Below are 22821 nucleotides of genomic sequence, written 5' to 3'. Positions count from 1 at the left end.
AGGCCAGAGAAATGAATGCAAAGATTGAAGAGATTGAAATTGGAAGAATTTGTTTGCCACAAGCTGTCAGACATCTGGACCTGACTCCTATCAGAGGCAATGCTGTAGTGATTAATTGAGCGTATAATCCATGCTGACAACCACTGTGATATTGAGAGAGTGCAGTGTTATTGAAGGTGGCATCGTTCAATTGAAATGCTTATTTGCAAACCTTGGCTGCATAATCCATTAGTTCAGGTGCATGTTAAAATTCCAGAGCAACTTGAAAAAAAGGGACTGTGTTCTCCCTTGACTGACGCTACCCCAAAAGTAAATTAACTGCTCAGCCAGCTCCTGTGGGAATCTTGCAAAAGATACTGGCTGAGAGAATAACGACTGCTCTCAAAGTCACTGCATGTCTGTGACATGGTTCTGAGACTTACGATGGACTTTGTCAGTGTCTTCATGAGGTTAGACAAGTAGCTGCTCACAAAAATAATCGAGGGTGATATAAGGAAGTGAGGGAAGCAGTGACATTGTAGTAATGTCACTGGATTTGTATTCCCAAGGTAAAATCAACAAATACCAGAGAAACTCAGCAGTTCTGACAGCATCTGAAGAGAGAGCAACAGAGTTTATCCCCTTGGTTGGAACTCCAGATCTAGTTTTCCAGAGGCTCAGGAGAGTGGTACGGGGGCACGCAGCAACTGGTGGAATGAATTAAAAACAAAATCTGGAATATGTAAAGCTAGTCTCTGTAAGGGTGACCATGAAACTCCCAGCATTTGTTGGAAAAACCCATCTGGTTCACTAATGTCCTTCTGGGAAGGAAATCTGCCATCCTTACCTGGTCTGGCCTGCATGTGACTCCAGACTGACAGCCATGTGTCTGAGTCTCAAATCATTAGTTCAGGATGGGCAACAAATGTTGGCCTTGCCAGAGATGCCCATATCGCACGAAAGAATAAAGTAAATGATTTATAAAGGCAAGGAGCTCGGGTAACTGTGTTGGGTCACGGCACTACAAGTATCCAGGCTCGGAGGCTGTGTGGGACACTTGACAGACTGGGAATGTTATCCTTTAGAACTGAAGGCCTGAAGAATACTTTGCTGAAGATTTGTAATCCTTGCCAGGACAGAGAAAGTAAAGTGTGATGCATTACTTTCAGGACAGCAGAAGCGAAGTGCGTGGACAATGTTCCCACTGAGCGATGTGTGGAAGGACCTGTACTGAGCTTGTTCTGTGATGAGTAGCAGGGTGTGTGTAGCAGGATGAAGAAGAATGGTGTTGAGGGGTTTGCGTGACTAAATTTTGATGGGGTCAACAGTCACAGCTTGAGACTAACTTTAGACGGATTTGATGGAGGATTTTATTTTCACGCTGAGGACGAGCCACAGAGGGAAAGGACAGTAGGGGAAGATTGACTAAGGTAGGACAATGAATTCCAAAAGGAATGGTATAGGAATACAGCAGAATTGGTCATCAGAAAGATGAGAGCAAAGAGCTCGGAATGGCCAATTTCATCAACAAATCCTGTAAGAGGCATTTCTAGATCATAGGGACTCCCATCAGCCATGATTGAATGGCGGAGTGGACTCAATGGGCCGAATGGCCTTACTTCCACTTCTATTTCTTATGGTCTTAAGTTGACCAAAGCAGATTTGACACTCTGACGTTAATATCAATGATTTTTTTTGCAAATGTGAATGATTTTATTGTCATTTGTATCTTACAGTGAGATAAACCGTAAAATGCAGTGAAAAGCTTTTCCACTGTCTCCATAGCCCAGTGCCATTTTTGAATAGTTTAAGAGTAAGAAAATGAATTACAACATTTAAAAGGCATCTGGATGGGTACATGAATAGGAAGTGTTTAGGTGGCTATGGGCCAAATGCTGGCAAGTGGGATTAGATTTGTATAGGATATCTGGTCAGCACAGATGAGGTAGATCAAAGGATCTGTTTCCATACTGTATATCTCAATGTAGCTCACCATCAACGTCTCAGTTGGAGTTCCTGGTCGAACGTCTTCAGAGAAATTTGAAACAGTGTTTATTTCTTGGTAAATTTGTCAATCAATGACACAGTTTATGTAACCTGTGCATATTCTGTTGAATGGCCTGGGTCTGATGCCGAGAGATTGTCGCTGTGTCTTTAACAATTCCCTTGTGGGTTGGAGCTGCAGTCTGAAGCGTGGAATACTTCATTGCAGTGCTGAGAGTGTACTGTTCTTTAGGTGAGACATCAACCTGGCACTGCACTCATGTAAAACAAGAAGTCTGTATATGAAGAGGAAGTTTCTTTCTTCCTCAGAGGGTTATACGATTTTGGAGTAGCCTACCTTAGAAGGTGGGAGAAGAAAACTCATTGAATATTTTTATAATTTATTCAGGGGAAAGAGATTTTGCTGCCTGGGCCTGTGTTTATTGACAGAAGCCATTTGCTTGTAGTTGTATGTAGGCCAGACCAGGTAAACAATGGCAGATTTCTTTCCTTACAGAGCATGAGTCCTCAAAGGATTTTATTTTATGACTGTTGATAGCAGCGAGATTTTTACTTTTAATATTGATTTTTAATTTGACCATCTACCATGGCTGGATTTGAACCCATAACGTTAGCCTGGATTATGAGTTCAGTAACATTAATACTGTGTCATCACTGAGGTAGGTAGAATCTTATTCAGCAAGGGAATGAAAGATTATTAGTGAGAGATAGATGGGACTGTGGTGTTCAAAGGACAAACCCATCAGTCAAGGTCCCATTGAATGTGGAGCAGGTTCAAAGGGCTGACTAGCTGACTACTGTTCATATGTCCAAAGGACCTTGTTGTTGCATCTTCCTACAGTCCATGCTCAAATGCGACAAGATCTGGGCGATATTGAGGTCCGGGCTGTCAAGTGGCAAGTAACGTTGATGCCACACAAATACCAGGCTATGACCATCTCCGATAAGAGACAATTTAACCACCACCCCTTGACACTCATAGAGTCATAGAGATGTACAGTATGGAAACAGACCCATCGGTCCAACCCATCCATGCTGACCAGATATCCCAACCCAATCTAGTCCCACCTGCCAGCACCCTGTCCATATCCCTCCAAACCCTTCCCATTCATATACCCATCCAAATGCCTTTTAAATGTTGCAATTGTACCAGCCTCCACCACTTCCTCTGGCAGCTCATTCCATATACATACCACCCTCTGTGTGAAAACTTTGCCCCTTAGATCTCTTCTATATCTTTCCCCTCTCACCTTAAACCTATGCCCTCGAGTTCTGGACTCCCCGACTCCAGGGAAAAGACTTTGTCTATTTATCCTATCCATGCCCCTCATAATTTTGTAAACCTCTATAAGGTCACCCCTCAGCCTCCGACGCTCCAGGGAAAACAGCCCCAGCCTATTCAGCCTCTCCCTGTAACTCAGATCCTCCAACCCTGGTAACATCCTTGTAAATCTTTTCTGAACCCTTTCAAGTTTGACAACATCCTTCCGATAGGAAGGAGACCAGAATTGCATGCAATATTCCAACAATGACCAAACCAATGTCCAGTACAGCCACAACATGACCTCCCAACTCCTGTACTCAATACTCTGACCAATAAAGGAAAACATACCAGATGCCTTCTTCACTATCCTATCTACCTGTGACTCCACTTTCAAGGAGCTATGAACCTGCACTCTAAGGTCTCTTTGTTCAGCAACACTCCCCAGGACTTTACCTTTAAGTGTCTAAGTCCTGCTAAGATTTGCTTTCCCAAAACACAGCACCTCGCATTTATCTGAATTAAACTCCATCTGCCACTTCTCAGCCCATTGGCCCATCTAATCAAGATCTTGCTGTAATTGGAGGTAACCTTCTTCGCTGTTCACCACACCTCCAATTTTGGTGTCATCTGCAAACTTACTAACTGTACCTCTTATGCTCACATCCAAATCATTTATAATAAATAACAAAAAGTAGAGGACCCAGCACTGATCCTTGTGGCACTCCACTGGTCACAGGCCTCCAGTCTGAAAAACACCCCTCCACCACCACCACCCTCTGTCTTCTACCTTTGAGCCAGTTCTGTATCCAAATGGCTGGTTCTCCCTGTATTCCTGAATCCCTCATCATGAACATCCTGGGGGTTACCATTAACCAGGAACTCATTTGGACTTAGCACAAACAGAGTGGCTACAAGAGCAGGTCAGAGGCTAGGAATACCACAGCGAGTAACTGACTTCCTGATTTCCCAAGACCTGTTCACCATCTACAAGGAACAAATCCGGCATGTGATGGAATACTCCCCACTTGCCTGGATGGAATTAGCTCCAACAGCACTCAAGAAGGTTGACACCATTCAGGACAAAGCAGCCTGCTTGATTGGCCCCACACCCAAAAATATCCACTCCCTCCACCACCACAGCTCAGTAGTAGCAGTGTGTACTATCTACAAGATGCATGGCAAAAATTCACCAAAGATCCTCAGACAGCACCTTCCAAACCCACGACCACTTTCGTCTAGAAGAACAAGGGCAGCAGATACATGGGAACATCACCATCTGCAAGTTCCCCTCCATCATCCTGACTTGGAAATATATCCCTGTTCCTTCAATGTCACTGGGTCAAATTCTTGGCCATTGTGGGTCAACCTACAGCACATGGACTGCATTGGTTCAAAAAGGCAGCTCACCCTCACCTTCGCAGGGGCAATAAATGCTGGCCCAGCCAGTGATGCCCATGTTCTGCAGGTGAATGATAAAGAGGTATCAGGGAGACTGTAATGGCCGGCACGGTGGCAATGGGCAGCACGGTGGCACAGTGGTTAGTACTGTTGCCTCACAGCACCAGAGACATGGGTTCAATTCCCGCCTCAGGCAACTGACTGTGTGGAGTTTGCACATTCTCCCCATGTCTGCGTGGGTTTCCTCCGGGTGCTCTGGTTTCCTCCCACAGTCAAAAAATGTGCAGGTTAGGTGAATTACTGGATTAGTGGTGCTGGAAGAGCACAGCAGTTCAGGCAGCATCCAACAAGCAGCGATATCGACATTTCCTTCATTCCTGATGAAGGGCTTTTGCCCGAAACATCGATTTCGCTGCTCGTTGGATGCTGCCTGAACTATTGTGCTCTTCCAGCACCACTAATCCAGTATTTGGTTTCCAGCATCTGCAGTTATTGTTTTTACCAGGTTAGGTGAATTGGCCATGCTAAATTGCCCATAGTGTTAAGTGAAGGGGTAAATGTAGAGGAATGGGTCTGGGTGGGTTGTGCTTCAGTGGGTCGGTGTGGACTTGTTGGGCTGAAGGGCCTGTTCCCATACTGGAAGTAATCTAATCTAATCTAATAAATTTGCAACATGCTTCACCGTTTATAAAGTGCTCTGGGCTGTCCTGGGAATGTGAATGGATTATATGTCAGCCATTGAAGCTGCCATTCCCCGTAGTATGGGCATTGATGCTGCAGGCTGGATTTGGAGCTGCTGTCTAACACACTGAGGACTCGGGTAAAGACAAGTCTTTCCCTACAGCCCCTCTGAATGAGTGGTCACAGACTTACATCAGGCTCACTCAGCTTGTTTCGAGAGCTGGGTGATGCCAGCACAATTAGATGCCGTTTGGCACTGCTTCACCTTTCTGACTATTTGCCATGTAGATTACCCAGTTAATCATCAATGAGACATGAGAAAACCAAAGCCAGTGGAAAAATAAAGGCTCTGTCGCAATCTTCAGGGTCAGGTACAGTGTGTAATGTCTGCCAGTTCCCAGCAAACTAGGCTGTAGCAGTTCTGACACTGGAGAAGACTGTCAGTGGTTTGAGTGACCTGGTTTGGCATCACCTCCTGTGTGAAATGCTCAGTGTGGTTTACAGCTCCCTCCTCGGCCTTAGTCCTCCCTGAACCTGTAGTCTCCTGTAGCCGGGCAACTCTCCAAGATATCTGTGCTCCTTTAATTCTGATCTGTTTCATGATCCTGATTGTAATTCCTCCACTACCAGTGACTTTGCCTTCCTGCAACCCGGCCCTAAGCTCTGGAAATCTCTCCCTCAGCATTTCTTTCTCTCTCTCTTGCTATTTCTCTATTTCTCTTTCCCCTTTGAGATGCTGCTCAAAACCTGCCTCTTTGGCCTCGTCCTAACTGTGTGGATCAGTATCAAATTTCGTTTAATTCACACACATGAAGTGCGTTGCCACATTTTATTATGCCAAGAGTTGCATGTGAGTGCAGTTTGTTGTTGAACAACCTTGAAGTTTTCTTGGAGACTGGAGTGATGCTGAGGAAGAGCAAATAGCAGTAATTCTCACAAAATATTCAATCCAACTGAGAGATCTAATTCATATCTGAATCTGCGAATGGAACAAAAGTAGAAACATAGGAAATAGGAGTAGGAGCAGGCTATTCAACCATTCAACATGATTATCCAGTTCAGTCCTCAATTCCCACCATCTCCCATTCCCTTTGCTCCCTCCCAAAAACAATGAGTAATTTCTTCTTGTAAACATTTAATGTTTTGGTTTCAACCACTTTCTGTGGCAGAGAATTCCACAGACTCACCACTCTCTGGTGAAGGCAATTCTCCTCATCTCAGTCCTAAATGGCCAACTATGTATCCTTAGCCTGTGATCCCCAGTTCTAGACTCTCTAGTCATCAGGAGCAAATGGTGGAAAGCGTCCAACAGGTCAGGCAGAATGCCAGGGGAAAGAGAGAAACTGGGTGAACAGAGAGAGCCACTCACTCTGCCCTCTATTCCACGGCACTTTTTCTCATTTGATCTCTCCCACTCACTCCCTTATCCCTGAGCTACCTCTCTGTCCTTCCTCTGCCTCCCTATCATCTTCAACAATCTAAAGCCCATCACATTTCTCTCTCTGTAAAAGCCAAACTCTGCAGATGGTGGAGATCTGAAATGAAAGCAGGAAGTGTTTGAGAAACTCAGCAGGTCTGGCTGCCTCTGTGGAGAGAAAAAATAAATGGGGTCTGTAACATCCAATTCTGAAGAGGCTTACTGCACTTGAAATGCTAACTCTGTTTTTCTCTCCACAGATGCTGCCAGATCTGCTGAGTTTCTTCAGCACTTTCTGTTTTGAATTACACTTCTCTCTCCAGTTCCAAAAAAAGTCATATTTTACCTGAAACATTAACTCAGTTTCTCTCTGCAGCTGCCATTGATATTTTCCAGAAGTTTCTGTTCTTATTTCCAGCCTGTGAGCTGTTTTCTACAGCAGTCTCAGGTCAGCTTGGCCTGGACAATGAATAGTGTACTAATCCATGTCACTCAACTTCTTGGAAACTATTAAAAGGAGAAGTGCCAAACAGAAAAAAAAAGAAAGCTTTTGATAATTCTGTGCCCTTTTTCAAGAAACTTTGCTTCTTCTGAGAATTTGTGACGTGTAGTCTGTGAATAGATGACGTATTTGTCTTATCTGATGACTTTAAAGTAGTTTGTGACCCACACTTTTAAAGTACATTTTGAAAGGGAACCACACCTTTATATGTTCGGAACACAAGGACTTTGTGATTAAGCAGAGCTGTAATGTAGCACTGTTATTTCACATTCTTGCTAATGCCTCATAATAATAATTGTACTTTACTCAAGAAATACATTCACTGCCCAATGACTGAATTGCAGTATGACTAACCCTGGAAAAATTCATATCTCAACAAAGCAATCAGGTTTAATACATAGAAGTAGAAATTACTGGAAAAGCTTAGCAGGTCTGGCAGCATCTGTGGAGAAAACTCAAGAGTTAACATTTCAAGTTGAGTGACCATTCCTCAGAAATTGGAGTACATATTGGCATACTTGGTTGAGGATCTGAAGCAAAGAACAAAGAGAGCAATGAAAATGTACATCCCAGGAACAGGCCCTTCAGCCCTCCAAGCCTGAGCCGCTCCAAGTCCACTGCCTAAACCTATCGCCCAATTCCTAAGCATGTGTATCCCTCTGCTCCCTACCGACTCGTATGTCTGTCCAGACACACCTTAAATGAATCCTCTACTACCTCTGCTGGCAAAGCACCTACCACCCTCTGTGATGGGAATAGAGCACTGTTAGGAATAGAGCTCATACATAGAGGTTTTTGTACTTCTTGTTCAGAGAGCTGCAGAAGTTTTTTTTTGTGATGAATGACTCCAGACGGTTATAATAGTGGCATTGTTTTCTTACACCCAGCTTCCAAATCAAGATAACCGATCCTGAGAGTGACTTGCATTTTTTGAACACTTGGGTCAATTGAGTATAATTGGCCAACAAACTGGCATAGAAGCACACAGGAAAGGATGAGTCCATTCAGCCCATCTATACTGGTTCTTTTGAAAGAAGGATCAAACTTGCTTCCACTCCCCTCGATTTTCCCCACATCCTATGGCACATCTTTCCAATTTGTGTTAAATCTGTTTGTACCAGACGGGTGCTTTTCCAACGCCACACTCTTCGACTCTGATCTCCAGCATCTGCAGTCCTCACTTTGTCCGAGGCAAAATTTCTTTGTTAATTCTTCAATGGTCTGCAGGTTGGTCTTGCCCATGTCAAGTTGCCTTTGAGTTGAATGGCTTACTGGCCTCTTTCAGAGAGTAGGCCAGGTTAATCACATTGCTGTGGGTCTGGAGTTACATGTAGGCCAACCCAGGTAAGGATGGCAAATTTCCTTCCCTGAATGATATTCGTGAACCACAGAGGCTTTCATGACAATCAAAGACACAAAACTAGCTTTCAATTCCTGATTTATTCATTGAATCTAAATTCCACCAGCCAGCATGGTGGGGTTTGAACAAATATTCCCAGAACATTAAACTGTTCCTCTAGATTGTTAATCTGGATTAGTAACATTACTGCTGTGCTACCATATCCCATTGCTACTTTCATTTGAAAAAAAGAAACTGAACTGGACCAACCACATATAACCATGTAAGAGCAAACATTGGGCTGAAAATTATTAAGTGAGGGACTGAAAATCCTGCAGCGTGTAACTCAACCCCTGACTTCTCAAAGCCTACCCATCTACAGGCACAGGTCAGGGATGTGATAGAATATTCCCCACTTCGCTGGTTGGATGCAACTCCAATGGCGGTCTCTCGGCCCAGCACGGCAGTCTTTGAGAGGTACGTGGTGGTCTCTCGGCCCAGCACGGCAGTCTTTGAGAGGTACGTGGTGGTCTCTCGGCCCAGCATGACCTCAGCGTGGACATCTGGTCTCGAGGTGATTCCTCGGAGTGTGGTCCCACCATGGCTGAGCACTTGAGAAAGACTGTAATGTTTGAACTTTCAGCTTTACTCTATTTTCTACTTAAAACAAAGAAGGTCCGTCATCTGTAACCTTTAAACTTACCTGGTATATTTTACACTGTACAGGTGCACAATACTTTATCCGAAATCCTTGGGGGCCAGTTGTTTTTTGGAATTTGGAATTTTTCAGATTTTGGAATAAATGACACATTTCACAGTGAAATTAAAAAATAATGACCTAACAGCAGGTGTACATGTGAATAGTACAAGCGCTGAGACACAATTGATGCTTGCCAGGGCTGGGTCATGCTGGGTCTGAGTGATGTGATGAGAGTGTGTGTGGAATTGGGTCACCTGTTCTCACACAAAAATGACACTCCAAACTCCATGAAAAGAAATTTGGACTTTGGAGCTTTTCAGATTTCGGATAAAGAATTGTGTACCTGTACTGTAATTACTCCCATGTTAAACGTTAAACTTTGTTCTTTCTTTATACCGTCTCTTATTTTGTACCTAAAATGGAACATTTTGTGTGGCGACATTGTACTTTTAACTGTGCTGTCGTACTTTTGTACTTGAGTGCATGCAACGATAAAAACTCAAATCAATTCAATACAGAGGAACCCCGATTATCCAAACGAGATGGGCGGGCACTATTTCATTCGGATAATTGATTATTTGATTAATTGATTTCCTCTGGGCCGCAGAGTTTTCTGTTAAGTCCGCTCCCTGTTCAGGAGACTAGGCAGTAGCACACTGTACGTGAGCCCCCACCCACCTGCTAGCCCCGCCCCCACCCGCCTGCCCCAAATCCCATCTGCTGCAAACCCACCCGCCGGCCCCAGAACCCATCTGTTTCCACCTCGCTCCCTCTGCCAGCCCCCAAACCCCATCCACCCCCACCCTGACCCCTACCTCTCTGCTCCCACCCCACGCCAGCCTCCCGCAACCCTGTCTGCTCCAGCCAATGTCCAAGACTGTTCTTGGCAGCATTTCAGTGAGCCAAGTTTGTTTTTAATCATTGTACCTGTAAACAAGAGACAGGATCCAGGTTGAAACAGCTCTTTGACATAATGTTTTTATCGGAATCTTGAGATCTCCGTCGGATAATCCGAAATTTGGATAATTGATATTCAGATAATCGAGGTTCCTCTGTGTATGAATTTGTGGCAGAAATAAGACATTCGCCTTTCAAGCAGGCTGTGTTATGCAGAAGGTCATTTGTGTTCTGCTTGTGTTCCCAATTCCACGTCCTCATCCAACTCTTGAACACCTTTGACTCTGCCTGCCCTGAAAAGAACCCACCCTGGTCAACCTGAAAAATGTTCAGTGACCTACTCCACCACCTTCTGAGACAGAGAGTTCAAAGTCGCACAATCCTCAGAGAGGAAAAAATAATTCCCCTTATCCTCTGCTCTAACAGGGCGACCCCTCCATGACTGGTGATGAAGCACTTTGTGACACCCTGAAATCATGACGGGAGCTATATAAAGTGTACTGTCCGTGTGCATAATGGCCTGGTATGGCAACTCCTCTGCCCAGGACCCTAAGAAACTCCAGAAGGTGGTGTGCACAGCTCAGACCATTACTGAAGCCAACTTTCTATCCATTCACTCCACTTACACAGCTCGCGGAATGGTTGCCAACATCTTCAAAGACCCATCACACCCTGGTAATAGACAGTAGACAATAGGTGCAGGAGTAGGCCATTCAGCCCTTCGAGCCTGCACCGCCATTCAATATGATCATGCTCCCCGACAACCTCTTTCCTGAAGGCAGAAGATACAGAAGCTTGAACACATGCACCAACAGGTTCAAGAACAGCTTCTTTATTAGACTGATGAACGGGCACTGTAGCCTCAATAAGCAACGTAACCTGTATGCCTCTGTCTAAGTCTTTTTGATCTGTACATCCTTGCTCACTGCGATCTGCCTGTACCGCTTGTAAACAAAGCTTTTCACTATACTTGGGCACGTACGGCAATAATCAATCAATCAATCATTAAATGTTTGTATTTATCAGTCACTCTGACAGGTAGGTCTTGGTGTACTACCAGTGAGCCAATGCTGACGCAGAATTACCGGGTGGGATTGATGTGTGATCTGGTGACTCCCCTTACCTGCTGTGACTTGGTTTTCAGTGATGTTCTGTTTAACAGGCCAGCAGCTGCACAAGATGCTGAGGTCGCAGCCAGCACCAAAGGATCCTCCCAAGCTGCAGAACAGCCTGTGCCACCCAACGAAGGTATGACATTATTGTTCTCAACCAGCCCAGGCTCAACTAAAACACCCTCTTCGTTCTGAGGAAGGGTCACTCAACCCAAGTGTGAACTGATTTCTCTCCACAGGTGCTGCCAGACCCGCTGAGCTTTTCCAGCGACTTCTGTTTTGGTTTCAGATATTATAGCACCCGCAGTTGTTTTCAGTTTTTAAACATTCCTTTGTCAGATCAGCGTGGAAATACTCAGACTGGTAAACTGCTGGGGTTCCAGAATCAGTAGGGAGTGGACCCAATGTTGGGCAGATCCCATTGGCATCCACCTTTTGTGAGAGCTTTGTCCTTTCCTGCTGTGTCTCAGTTTTTAAGAAAAAATGCATTTATATAGCACCTCTTGGTTTCTGCTTCCAAGGAGCTGCTGTCACACATGGACCTTGGGGGTCCAAACGCTGACAATGTTCTCCACCTTCAAAAGGACTTCATTGGCTGTAGAGAGCTTTGGACTCTATATCAATAGATGATATTGTTTTCCGTTTTTGTTTCACACAGAATAGGATCTAACTGTGTGCAAGTTCTCAAGAGAAGAGGGCAAAGTGTCATGACAGGAGACAGTGGCGTAGCATTAATGTAATCCATGCTCATGCTTGAGAGTGTGGGAATGGACATGAGTTCAAATTCCACTGCAGCAACTGGTGGAATTTAAATGTAATTAATAAACCAGGGATTGAAAGCTAGTTGCAGTGATGAAGCTACGGACTTCCCATCGTAGAATGACTACAGTGTGGGAGCAAGTCATTTGGCCCATTGGGTCCACACCAATCCTCTGAAAAGCATCCCACCTAGACCCACCCCCTACCCACCATGGTGAATCCACCTAGCCAGCAGAGCCATGGACATTATGCACATTTTTGGACTGTTGGAGGAAACCAACACACACACACACACACACACACACACACACACACACACACACACACACACACACACACACAGGTCCCTGTTGCAGTGAGGCAGCAATACTAACCACTGTCACTATCAATCATTCGGCAAACAGAAGTAGGGAAGGAAATTGGTTATCTTTACCTGGTCTGGCCTACATCTGATTCTAGACCCACAACAGTATAGTTGAATCTTCACTTCCCTCTGAAAGGCACAACCCGTGAAAGAATAAACAGGGCATGTTGTTCCCTCAGAGAAGCAGTCCAAGCACAATGAGCTGAATTGTCCCCATTCCATCTTGTATCCTTTTTCACAAGAATGAGGTTGGCCAGCTCAGCAGTTGACTAGAAAGTTTGCACTTCAGTGACAACCTTTCACTTCCCACCCAATGACACATATACTCCATAGTTTTTTTTCGAATTCTATTTCTGCTTGATGAACAATTGGGGCTGTACAACATATGTGAAAGGTCAGTAAAGGTTAGCAGAAAACTAGTGGTTGATACATTCAGGTAGTACCATGCGCTGAATGTGCAAAGTGGCATTATCCTGGAAACATAAAAAATAGGAGCAGGAGTGGGCCGTTTGAGCGTTTTGAGTCTGCTCCACCATTCAATATGATCATGGTTGATCATCCAACTCAGTTCTCTGTTCCCCATTCCCTTTGATCTCTTTAGCTCTCATAACCAAATTTGACTCTTTCTTGAAAATATTCAATGTCTTGCCTCAATCACTTTCTGTGACAGAGAATTTCTCTCTCTGGGTGAAGAAATTTCTCCTCATCTCAGTCCTAAATGGCTTACCCCATATCCTTAGACTGTGATTCCTGGTTCTAAAATCCCTTGTCATTGGGAATCTCCTTCCTGAGTTGACTCAGTCTAGTTCTGATAGAATTTTCTGGGTTTATGAGATTCCCCCACTCAGTCTTCTAAACTCCAGTGACTAAAATACTAAAGGATCCAGATGACCTTTATAACTTGGAACCTATGCTGTGATTACTGTGGTATCTTGTCAGAACCTGACATTAGAGAAAGTGAGGACTGCAGATGCTGGAGTTCAGTGTCGAGAGTGTGGTGCTGGAAAAGCACAACAGGTCAGGCAGCATCCGAGGAGCAGGAGAATCGACGTTTCGGGCATAAACCATTCATCAGGAATGCTTACTGATGAAGGACTTATGCCCAAAATGTCGATTCTCCTGCTCCTTGAATGCTCCCTGACCTGCTGTGCTTTTCCAGCACCACGCTCTAGAACCTGACAGTGTTCTAGTCATATCCTCTATCTATATGTAGGGCCATTGTGCTGTGATTCAGTCACGGTTCAAAATAATTGTCATCCATGTGTTTCTGATGGATTTAATTTCAATTCAGATGATTATGGAAGGTGTGATACAGGGATTACAACTGATGGCAACTCAAAATATACGTGGAGAAGCCCTACCTGGTCAGAGATCAGAGAACACCTGTCAGAGCACTTGCACTTTGGCCAGCTTCTTCCCGAGAGCATTCCACGGAGGTTTGTCTACAAACACCGGGACTTCCTGATGCAGCAGCATAACCTTCAGGCCACAGAGTGCAGTCCCGCTACAGCCGTCTCCAATATGGAGCTACAGAGCTTCGCGTCTGCCTGTTGCCATGGCTATTACACCGTGACGATGGTTGGTAAGGCAACACAAAATTAAAGATTCAGTTGTATGTTTTGAATGCACTGTAATATCGTATGTGGTGTCAGGCTTGGTTTATTGAGTAGCACTGTCATCTCTGAGTCATAATTTTTACAGGACAGTATAGCACAGGAACAGGCCCTTCAACCCATTGAGACTGCACCGGCACATGATCCCTTTCTGAACTAAAATCCTTTTTCACCTACACTGTTTGTATTCCTCGATTCCTTACCTGTTCAGAGATCTGTCAAGGTAATGGTGTGTGTTCAAGTCCCAATGCAAGAGCCAGAGACTGATACTGTGCTGAGGGAATGCTGCATTGACAGAAAGGTGCCACATTTTAAATAAGACATTAAACCAAAGCCCTGTTTGTCCTCAAGTCAGCATAAATGATCCCAGTTTGAAAAAGAAAGTTGGAATGATCTCACTTGTACTGGATAATATTTATACCTCAAGTAATACTTGGAGAAAACACATGGTGATCTGGTCTTGGACATGTAACAGAAACAGTGACAAGGTGCAGTGAAAGGTAGGAAGGAAGGATGTTAATCCCAGACCTTCCTCCCTGCCCCCTGCCTCCCTAAAGCCATCTGTTCCCTCAGGAAGTTACCACTGGTCCTGGCCAGGGGTTGTTCCCTAAACAAACACCAATGGAGCTGATTCGTTAGTCATTACCACATTCCTATTTGTGCAACTTCTAGATGTAGAAAATCTATCTGAACATCCAGTTTTCAGGTAGCAAATGTAGCAGCTCATCCTCCAGTAACAACAGTTCACGTGAAAGTCATAGACTTACTACTCCTGACACCATGGTGGGCAACATCAGGTACACTTTGTCAAGTTTCCTTGCTTCTACTCTCAATTCACATTTCATACACAGAGGGAAACACTGAACTTGTTAAACTTGCAACCAAGAAGTAAATATCAGTGGGAGAAAGTGAGGACTGCAGATGCTGGAGATCAGAGCTGAAAAATGTGTTGCTGGAAAAGCGCAGCAGGTCAGACAGCATCCAAGGAGCAGGAGAATCGATGTTTTGGGCATAAGCCCTTCTTCCTGGATTTGATTTTCCTGCTCCTAGGATGCTGCCTGACCTGCTGCACTTTCCCAGCAATGCATTTTTCAGTAAATATCAGTGAGCTAGCATCTCTGCTAATATGGCAGAGACAAATGTCAATTTCTGCACTTATACACAGGAATTTGATGGCAGAATTTCAGCATCAGACATTGAAACAGCCTTTTTCTAGAGTTACTTCTGCTTATTCAGTGTATCCAAAGTCTTCCTCAGTTGGTGCAATGCATGCAGCTAACAGCCTGAGATATGAGCATATAATAATTTCAAGTATTGGGTTGTCTGTTCTAAAGGAGAGATTGTTGTTTTGATACAGGTGTCAACCACCAAGTAGCAGTTGATGTTGTGTTTCTCCCAGTTGTGATGAGTCATAACAGTCATCGCATGTTGGGTCTATCGATGGATGTTCATGATAACACTGTAGCCTCAGTGATGACCAGTGGTTACATTTGTGATAAACAGACTGCAGATAATGACCGGCCGAAACAGATATCTTCCTATCCAGGTAACAATCGGACTGCAGCACTGATCTGAATAAAAAATTTAGCATGACTAATCGATAGACTTGAAGTGCTGATGTGCAAGCATTTCCTCTTCTTCCTTCATGACGTGTGGCCAAAGCCAGCCCTCATGCCTTGTTGCCCTTGAATTGAGTAGCTTAGGTTTCAGAGGGCATTTAAGAATCAACCACTTTGCAGTAGCTCCCGGACTCTCATATAGGCCAGACCAAAAATGGAAGGCAGATTTCCTTCCCTGAAGAACATTCGTGAATGAGATGGAATTTTACGGCAATCAATAATTTCACGGTCACCATTACTGAGGCGAGTTTACACCTTCACAATTTGTTAATTAATTAAATTTCACACAAGTTGGGATTTTATGGCCACTGACAATAGTTTTGTGGTCTCCATTCCTGAGGTTAGCTTTCGATTCCACAACTTACTCATTTAATCAAATTTAAATTCTGCTGGCTGAGATGGGGACAGGTGAACCATAAAGTTAACCAAATCTGTGCATTATTAGTCCAGTGGTGTTATCACTGCACCACCCTGCTGTGTCATTAAAATGCTCTTTAGTTGATCAGAGAATCCCAACAGTGTGGAAACAGGCCATTTAACCCAACAAGTCCACACCGACCCTCCAAAGAGTAACCCACCCAAACCCATGTGCCCACCCTATTACTCTACATTTCCCCTGACTAATGCACCTAACTTACACATCCCTGAACACTATGGGCAATGTAGCATGGCCAATTCACCTAACCTGCACATCTTTGGATTGTGGGAGAAACCAGAGCACCCAGAGGAAACCCACGCAGACACGGCAAGAATGTGCAAACTTTGCACAGTCACCTGAGGCTGGAATCGAACCAGGGTCCCTAGCGCTGTGAGGCAGCTGAGCTAACCACTGAGTCACCATGGTGCCTGAGCTGGAGTCAGTGGTAGAATTCTCCCCATGAGTCAGAAAATTATGGATTTACAGCTTATATCAGAAACATGAGCACAAAATCCAAGCTGACACAGTAGTGCCATATCGAGGGAGTGCCGCACTATTTAAAGACGATAACAAATACCAGCTCCAACCAGCGTAAGAGATTCCACATGAGCAGAAATGCCAGATCTTCCTTAAAGCCTTGGTCAGCAGAATTATTCCAAAACAGCACTATCATAACAGATTATCTGGTCATTATCAAATTGCTGGATGTAGGGTTTGCTGTGTACAAATCAACTGTCACATTGAAGCAGTGATTATACTTCAGAATTGGCTGTGAAGCACATTGGGATCTTTTGAGGTTTGGAAAGTTACTATGCAAATGCATGTTTGTACTTTTTGTTGCTAAGTACAGTCCAGTTTTAAGCATTCAACCTAAACTTTTGATGTTGACTGCAGGGGATGGACACATTAGAAATGTGGAGCTTATTCAAGAAAAAGCTCCTGTGTGTCCTAGGTAAGTATGTACCTGTTAGGCAGGGAGGAAGCTGTAGAGTGCGGGAGTCGTGGTTTACAAAGGAAGTGGAATCTCTGGTCAAGAGGAAGAAGAAGGCTTATGTTAGGATGAGATGTGAAAGCTCAGTTAGGACGCTTGAGGGTTACAAGGTAGCCAGGAAAGACCTAAAGAGAGAGCTCAGAAGAGCCAGAGGGAGACATGAGAAGTTGTTGGTGGATAGGATCAGGGTAAACCCTAAGGCTTTCTATAGGTATTTAAGGAATAAAAGAATGACGAGAGTAAGATTAGGGCCAATCAAGGATAGTAGTGGGAAGTTGTGTGTGGAATCAGAGGAGAAAGGGGAAGCACTTAATGAATATTTTTCAACAGTATTCACTTTAAAAAATGACAAAGTTGTCAAGGAGAATACTGAGATACAGGCTACTAGTCTAGGTGGGATTGAGGTTCACAAGGAAGAGGTATTAGAAATCCTGCAGAGTGTGAAAATAGATAAGTCCCCTGGGCCGGATGGGATTTATCCTAGGATCCTCTGGGAAGTCAGGGAGGAGATTGCCGAGCCTTTGGCATTGATCTTTAAATCGTCATTGTCTACAGGAATAGTGCCAGAAGACTGGAGGATAGCAAATGTGGTTCCCCTGTTCAAGAAGGGGAGTAGAGACAATCCTGGTAATTATATACCAGTGAGCCTTACTTCAGTTGTTGGCAAAGTGTTGGAAAAGGTTATAAGAGATAGGATTTATAATCATCTAGAAAAGAATAATTTGATTAGGGATAGTCAGCACAGTTTTGTGAAGGGTAGGTCGTGCCTCACAAACCTTATTGAGTTCTTTGAGGTGCCCATCAGGTAGATGAGAAGTAAACCAGTTGATGTGGTGTACATGGATTTCAGCAAGGTGTTCGATAAGGTTCCCCACAGTAGGCTATTGTACAAAATGCGGAGGAATGGGATTGTGGGAGATATGACAGTTTGGATCAGTAATTGGCTTGCTGAAAGAAGACAGAGTGTGGTGGTTGATGGGAAATGTTCATCCTGGAGTCCAGTTACTAGTGGTGTACCGCAAGGATCCACTGCTGTTTGTCATTTTTATAAACGACCTGGATGAGGGCATGGAAAGGTGGGTTAGTAAATTTGCAGACGACACTAAGGTCGGTGGAGTTGTGGATAGTGTCGAAGGATGTTGTAGGTTCAGAGAGACATAGATAAGCTGCAGAGCTGGGCTGAGAGGTGGCAAATGGAGTTTAATGCGGACAAGTGTGAGGTGATTCACTTTGGTCGGAGTAACCGGAATGCAAAGTACTGGGCTAATGGTAAGATTCTTGGTAGTGTAGATGAGCAGAGAGATCTCGGTGTCCATGTACACAGATCCTTGAAAGTTGTCACCCAGGTTGACAGGGTTGTTAAGAAGGCATACAGTGTTTTGGCTTTTATTAATAGAGGGATCCAGTTCCGGAACCATGAGGTTATGCTGCAGCTGTACAAAACTCTGGTGCGTCTGTACTTGGAGTATTGTGTACAGTTCTGGTCACCACATTATAAGAAGGATGTGGAAGCTTTGGAAAGAGTGCAGAGGAGATTTACTAGGATGTTGCCTGGTATGGAGAGAAGGTCTTATGAAGAAAGGCTGAGGGACTTGAGGCTGTTTTCGTTGGAGAGAAGAAGGTTGAGAGGTGACTTAATAGAGATATATAAGATAATCAGAGGGTTAGATAGGGTGGACAGTGAGAGCCTTTTTCCAAGTGTGGTGATGGTGGAGGGGTGATAGATATAGGACAGATGTCAGAGGTAGTTTCTTTACTCAGAGAGTAGTAAGGGTATGGAATGCTTTGCCTGCAACAGTCATAGATTCGCCAACTTTAAGTACATTTAAGTTGTCAAGCATATGGACGTAATGGAATAGTGTAGGTTAGATGGGCTTCAGATTGGTATGACAGGTCGGCGAAACATCGAGGGCCGAAGGGCCTGTACTGCGCTGTAATGTTCTATGTTCTATATGTAAGGGCAAGATACTCCTGATGATCATCATCTGAAACAAACACAGAATGCTGGAGAAACTCAGCAGGTCTGGCAGCAAGTGCAGAGAGAAACTGAGTTAACGTTTCAACTCCAATGATTTGCAAAGGACAAAGAAAGAGCAAAGAAAATTTACAGCCCAGGAACAGGCCCTTCGGCCCTCCAAGCCTGAGCCGATCCAAATCCACTGTTTAAACCTGTCGCCCATTTCCTAAGCATCTGTATCCCTCTGCTCCCCACCTGCTCGTGCATCTGTCCAGACGCATCTTAAATGAGTCTACCGAATTTGTCTTCAGTCCTCATGATGATAACTTAAATGTTAACTGTGGAGTTTCTCTCCACAGATGCTGCCTGACCTGCTGAGTTTTTCCAGCTTTTTTTTCTGTGCTTTAATTTTTTTAATACAGTCTGTGTAGATTGCTTTCTCTGGATTGTACAACTGAAATGTACGTCATGTTTGAACAAGGTAGTAGTTCTGTAGGGATTGTTGCAAGCATTCTGGCAAGGTACACACAGTATCGTACTGGGACTCGAATTCGGCTTGAACAGCTCGCTTATTCCTGAGGGTGAGGGTATGTAACATGGAAAGGAGCATCAGCCAGAGTTGCTGCTCCAAAGGGGATTTTGTAATTGCTACCCAGTAATACCGCCCCAAATCCCAACTGGGAATATGTAGAAGGAAAGCTGTGATCTCCCTGAGCAACACCAGAAGTGGAGAAGTGGAAAGTATCTCTCTGTTTTTATTTTAAAGGAATGAAGGAGCAACTGATGAGGTCAGGCAGGAAAGGTGGCCGGAAGCATGATCGAAAAGCTGCGATGAAGAATGCCTTCAAAGACAGATCATAGAATCCCTACAGTGTAGAAAGAGGCCATTCGGCCCACTGGGACTGCACCAACGCTCCAAAGAGGATTCCACTCCCCTCCCCCGCCCCCGACCCCCCCACCCCCCCCGACCCCCCCGATCCCCCCATCCCCCCCCGACCCCCCGATCCCCCCCCGACCCTGTAATTCCCATGGCTAATCTACCAAGCCTTCATATCCCCAAACACAACAGGCCGTTTAGCATGGCCAATCCACCCTGACCTGCACATCTTTGTGACTGTGAGAGGAAACCGGAACACCCACAGGAAACCCGCGCAGACACGGGGAGAATGTGCAAGCTCTACACAGGCAGTCTCCTGAGGGTGGAATTGAGCCCGGGTCCCCGGTGCTGTGAGGCAGTAGTGGTAACCACTGAGCCACTGTGTCACCCAAAGATAGAGGTGGTGAGGTTGAGAAGAGTCAGGTTGAGAAGCCAGTCAGCGCTCAAAGGGAATGTTTTTGGATCAAAGTGGGATAATAACACAGAAGGATTTTAAAGAGAAGGCCAACACCTTTTTTTAAAACCAAACTCTTTGACCAAGCCTCTGGCTATCCGCCCTGGTCTGCTCTTCTCTGACTGGGTGTCTTTTTTTGTCAGATAATTATTTGTCACAGGATTCTTTCAGGAGTTGAAAGCTTTAAGGGAGCGCAAATGTTTTGCATAAAATGGCTGGTCAAAATTGTCAATGAGAAACCTTGCGTTTCACTGAACGTACTGGTTAAAATTTTAACCAAGTGTTTTTAAAGAGAGAGAGCACTGCATGCCTGTGCAGTGCAGTTGACGCTGAGGCTGTGGTTAGCAGCTTGGCTGTGAGGGGGTGACTGGACAGTAGAGTTTCCTCTGTTACACTGGGGCAGCAAGTACAGTCTCGCTGGACTAGGCAAAGGAAACTTGGGTGTGATTAATGGGCAGAAAAGTGGGCATGTGCCCCACAGAAATTTTGTTACCCAGCATATAACCTGATTGTATTAGAATATGGAAAATACTTGTCTGTCATGTAGCTATGAAAGGTTTCCCACTTGATTTAACTCAGTAGCTTATTATTGAACCTACTGTAAAGAAGGAGGCCATTTGGTCTATCATGTCTGTGATAGCTCTTTGAAAGAATGAGTCTGGCTCCCCTGCTCTTTCACCGCAGCCCTGAAAATCCTTTTCAAATATTTGACCATTTGCCTATTGAAAGTTACCACCAAACCTACATTCCAGACAACAACCGCTTGGAGCTAAAAAACAAAAACTGCTCATGTCATCACTGGGTTTTTTTTCCAGTCACCTCAGATCCATGTTCTGTGGTCCCTGACTCTCCCACCAGTGGAAACTGATTTCTCTCCATTTACTCAATCAAAATCTGTCACCAATTTCAACACAATTCCATTTTCTCAGGTGAAGCAGTTGGAAAAGCATTTTGTAATTTGCTTCTTGACGCTCAGGGCTCTCTTGGAGTTGGGATTGTCTGACGAAACAACATTCCAAAACACTAAGAGTTTTCTTGTGTTGCTTCCTTGCAGATCAGATAATAAAGACAGCAGCTGACCTGGACAATACACGTGTGATCTGTATCCTTGATGTGTGCCATCACGGTGAGGGCAAGTCTGAAGTGATTCTACACAAAATGTATAGAATGACTGAATAAAATCATCTAAGACCATTTTGAGGACTTAATTTCAACAACATGCACTCCCTTTCCTGCATTCCAGAAACTGTATTTACCTTTCCCGCAACTGCCTTAGAATGACAACCTCAAGTTGAAGACTTCATAGTATTTTATCATAAATATTTTCTGTAGCAGTTTATTTAACTTAAACTTTCACCAATGGTTGTGTACATATTCAAATAAATCTATGGATTAAATCTGGTCTAGAGTGAACAATGGCATCAATGAATCAAATTGCTTGATGAGTTCATGAGGCTAGCTTTTTTACTACAAACCCAAGGATTTTAAATTTGCTGTTGCTCTGGTGGGTTACCCTGGATGATCAGTCCATTTCTAGTCCAGTAACATTAACACTGTGTTACACAATTCTATCAATGTTGGTCATGTAGGAGATACATGCACATTCGCAGGCTGGCACTCATCATGTGATTTTGCTCACCGGTTCAAGACAGCTCACTATCACCTTCTCAAGAGCAATTTGGGATTGGCATTAAATGCCATGAACAAAGTCTGTCCAAAGACAATGCTCAATGGGACAATGCCACCAATGCGTGATTAAGTCCTCATGTGGTTCTGTGTCATTCACATATGATGTGGGTCTAAATTCAACCCCTTGACAGAACACCAGCTCTCTGCAGTGACCCCAAGTAGGGGACATCATTGGACAACAAGGCTAGGTGGACTTTGGTGCTTGTGTGAAGCAACAGCTTTTGACGCTCAATGTCTAAACTTACAAATGAAGACAAACAACTCCTGTAGCACAGTGCTAGTGTCCTTGAAAGGCCTAGGTTCAAGTCTTAACTGTCCAAGACATATCATGATCCACCTGAGCAGGTTCATTAACAATAGCCACAAATGAAGGTTATCCTTGGATGAAGTGAAACATGTAAATCCCCTCAGAACAGGAAGAGGAGGATCAGTGGAAGATGGAGGTTGATGATATAAAATGCCCAAGTCATGGACCATAATCATTGGATTGGTTTAATTTTACACATTAACCTTTGTGATTTCTTTTTATTTTTGGATAGGCTTGTGGGTTTTATTCTGCAGCTAGAAGCAATGAAACTGGTTAATATTGTTCACTTGCAGCATGCTTTATAGTTTAATGTTTCGGTACAATTTAGTGTACTGCACCACCAGCTTCAACTGAGCTGTAGGATGTGTGATTCTCGCCTGCTGTTTTATTTTGTGGCCAACATGTTAAGTGGTCAATGAGTCACAATAGTAAACAAGTTGGCATCCGGCAATCTGTTTGGAATGGTCTCATTTCCACCCA

At 44.2% G+C, this 22821-nt stretch overlaps 1 protein-coding gene across 1 annotated transcript in view; it reads left to right on the top strand.

The window, feature by feature from the left end:
• The window catches only part of radx (RPA1 related single stranded DNA binding protein), an 88227-nt gene extending 66481 nt beyond the window's left edge, over positions 1-21746 (top strand). The window contains exons 14-17 of the mRNA XM_072595573.1: positions 11344-11429; positions 13708-13998; positions 15387-15575; positions 21400-21746. Of these exons, the coding sequence (XP_072451674.1) occupies positions 11344-11429; positions 13708-13998; positions 15387-15575; positions 21400-21524 (691 nt within the window). The 3' untranslated portion in view covers positions 21525-21746. The remainder of the gene's footprint in view (positions 1-11343; positions 11430-13707; positions 13999-15386; positions 15576-21399) is intronic.
• The last annotated feature ends 1075 nt before the right edge of the window (positions 21747-22821 follow it).

This window comes from Chiloscyllium punctatum, chromosome 25, assembly GCF_047496795.1.
Source record: "Chiloscyllium punctatum isolate Juve2018m chromosome 25, sChiPun1.3, whole genome shotgun sequence".
NCBI lineage: Eukaryota > Metazoa > Chordata > Chondrichthyes > Orectolobiformes > Hemiscylliidae > Chiloscyllium > Chiloscyllium punctatum.
This window is presented reverse-complemented; position numbering and strand designations above follow the sequence as displayed.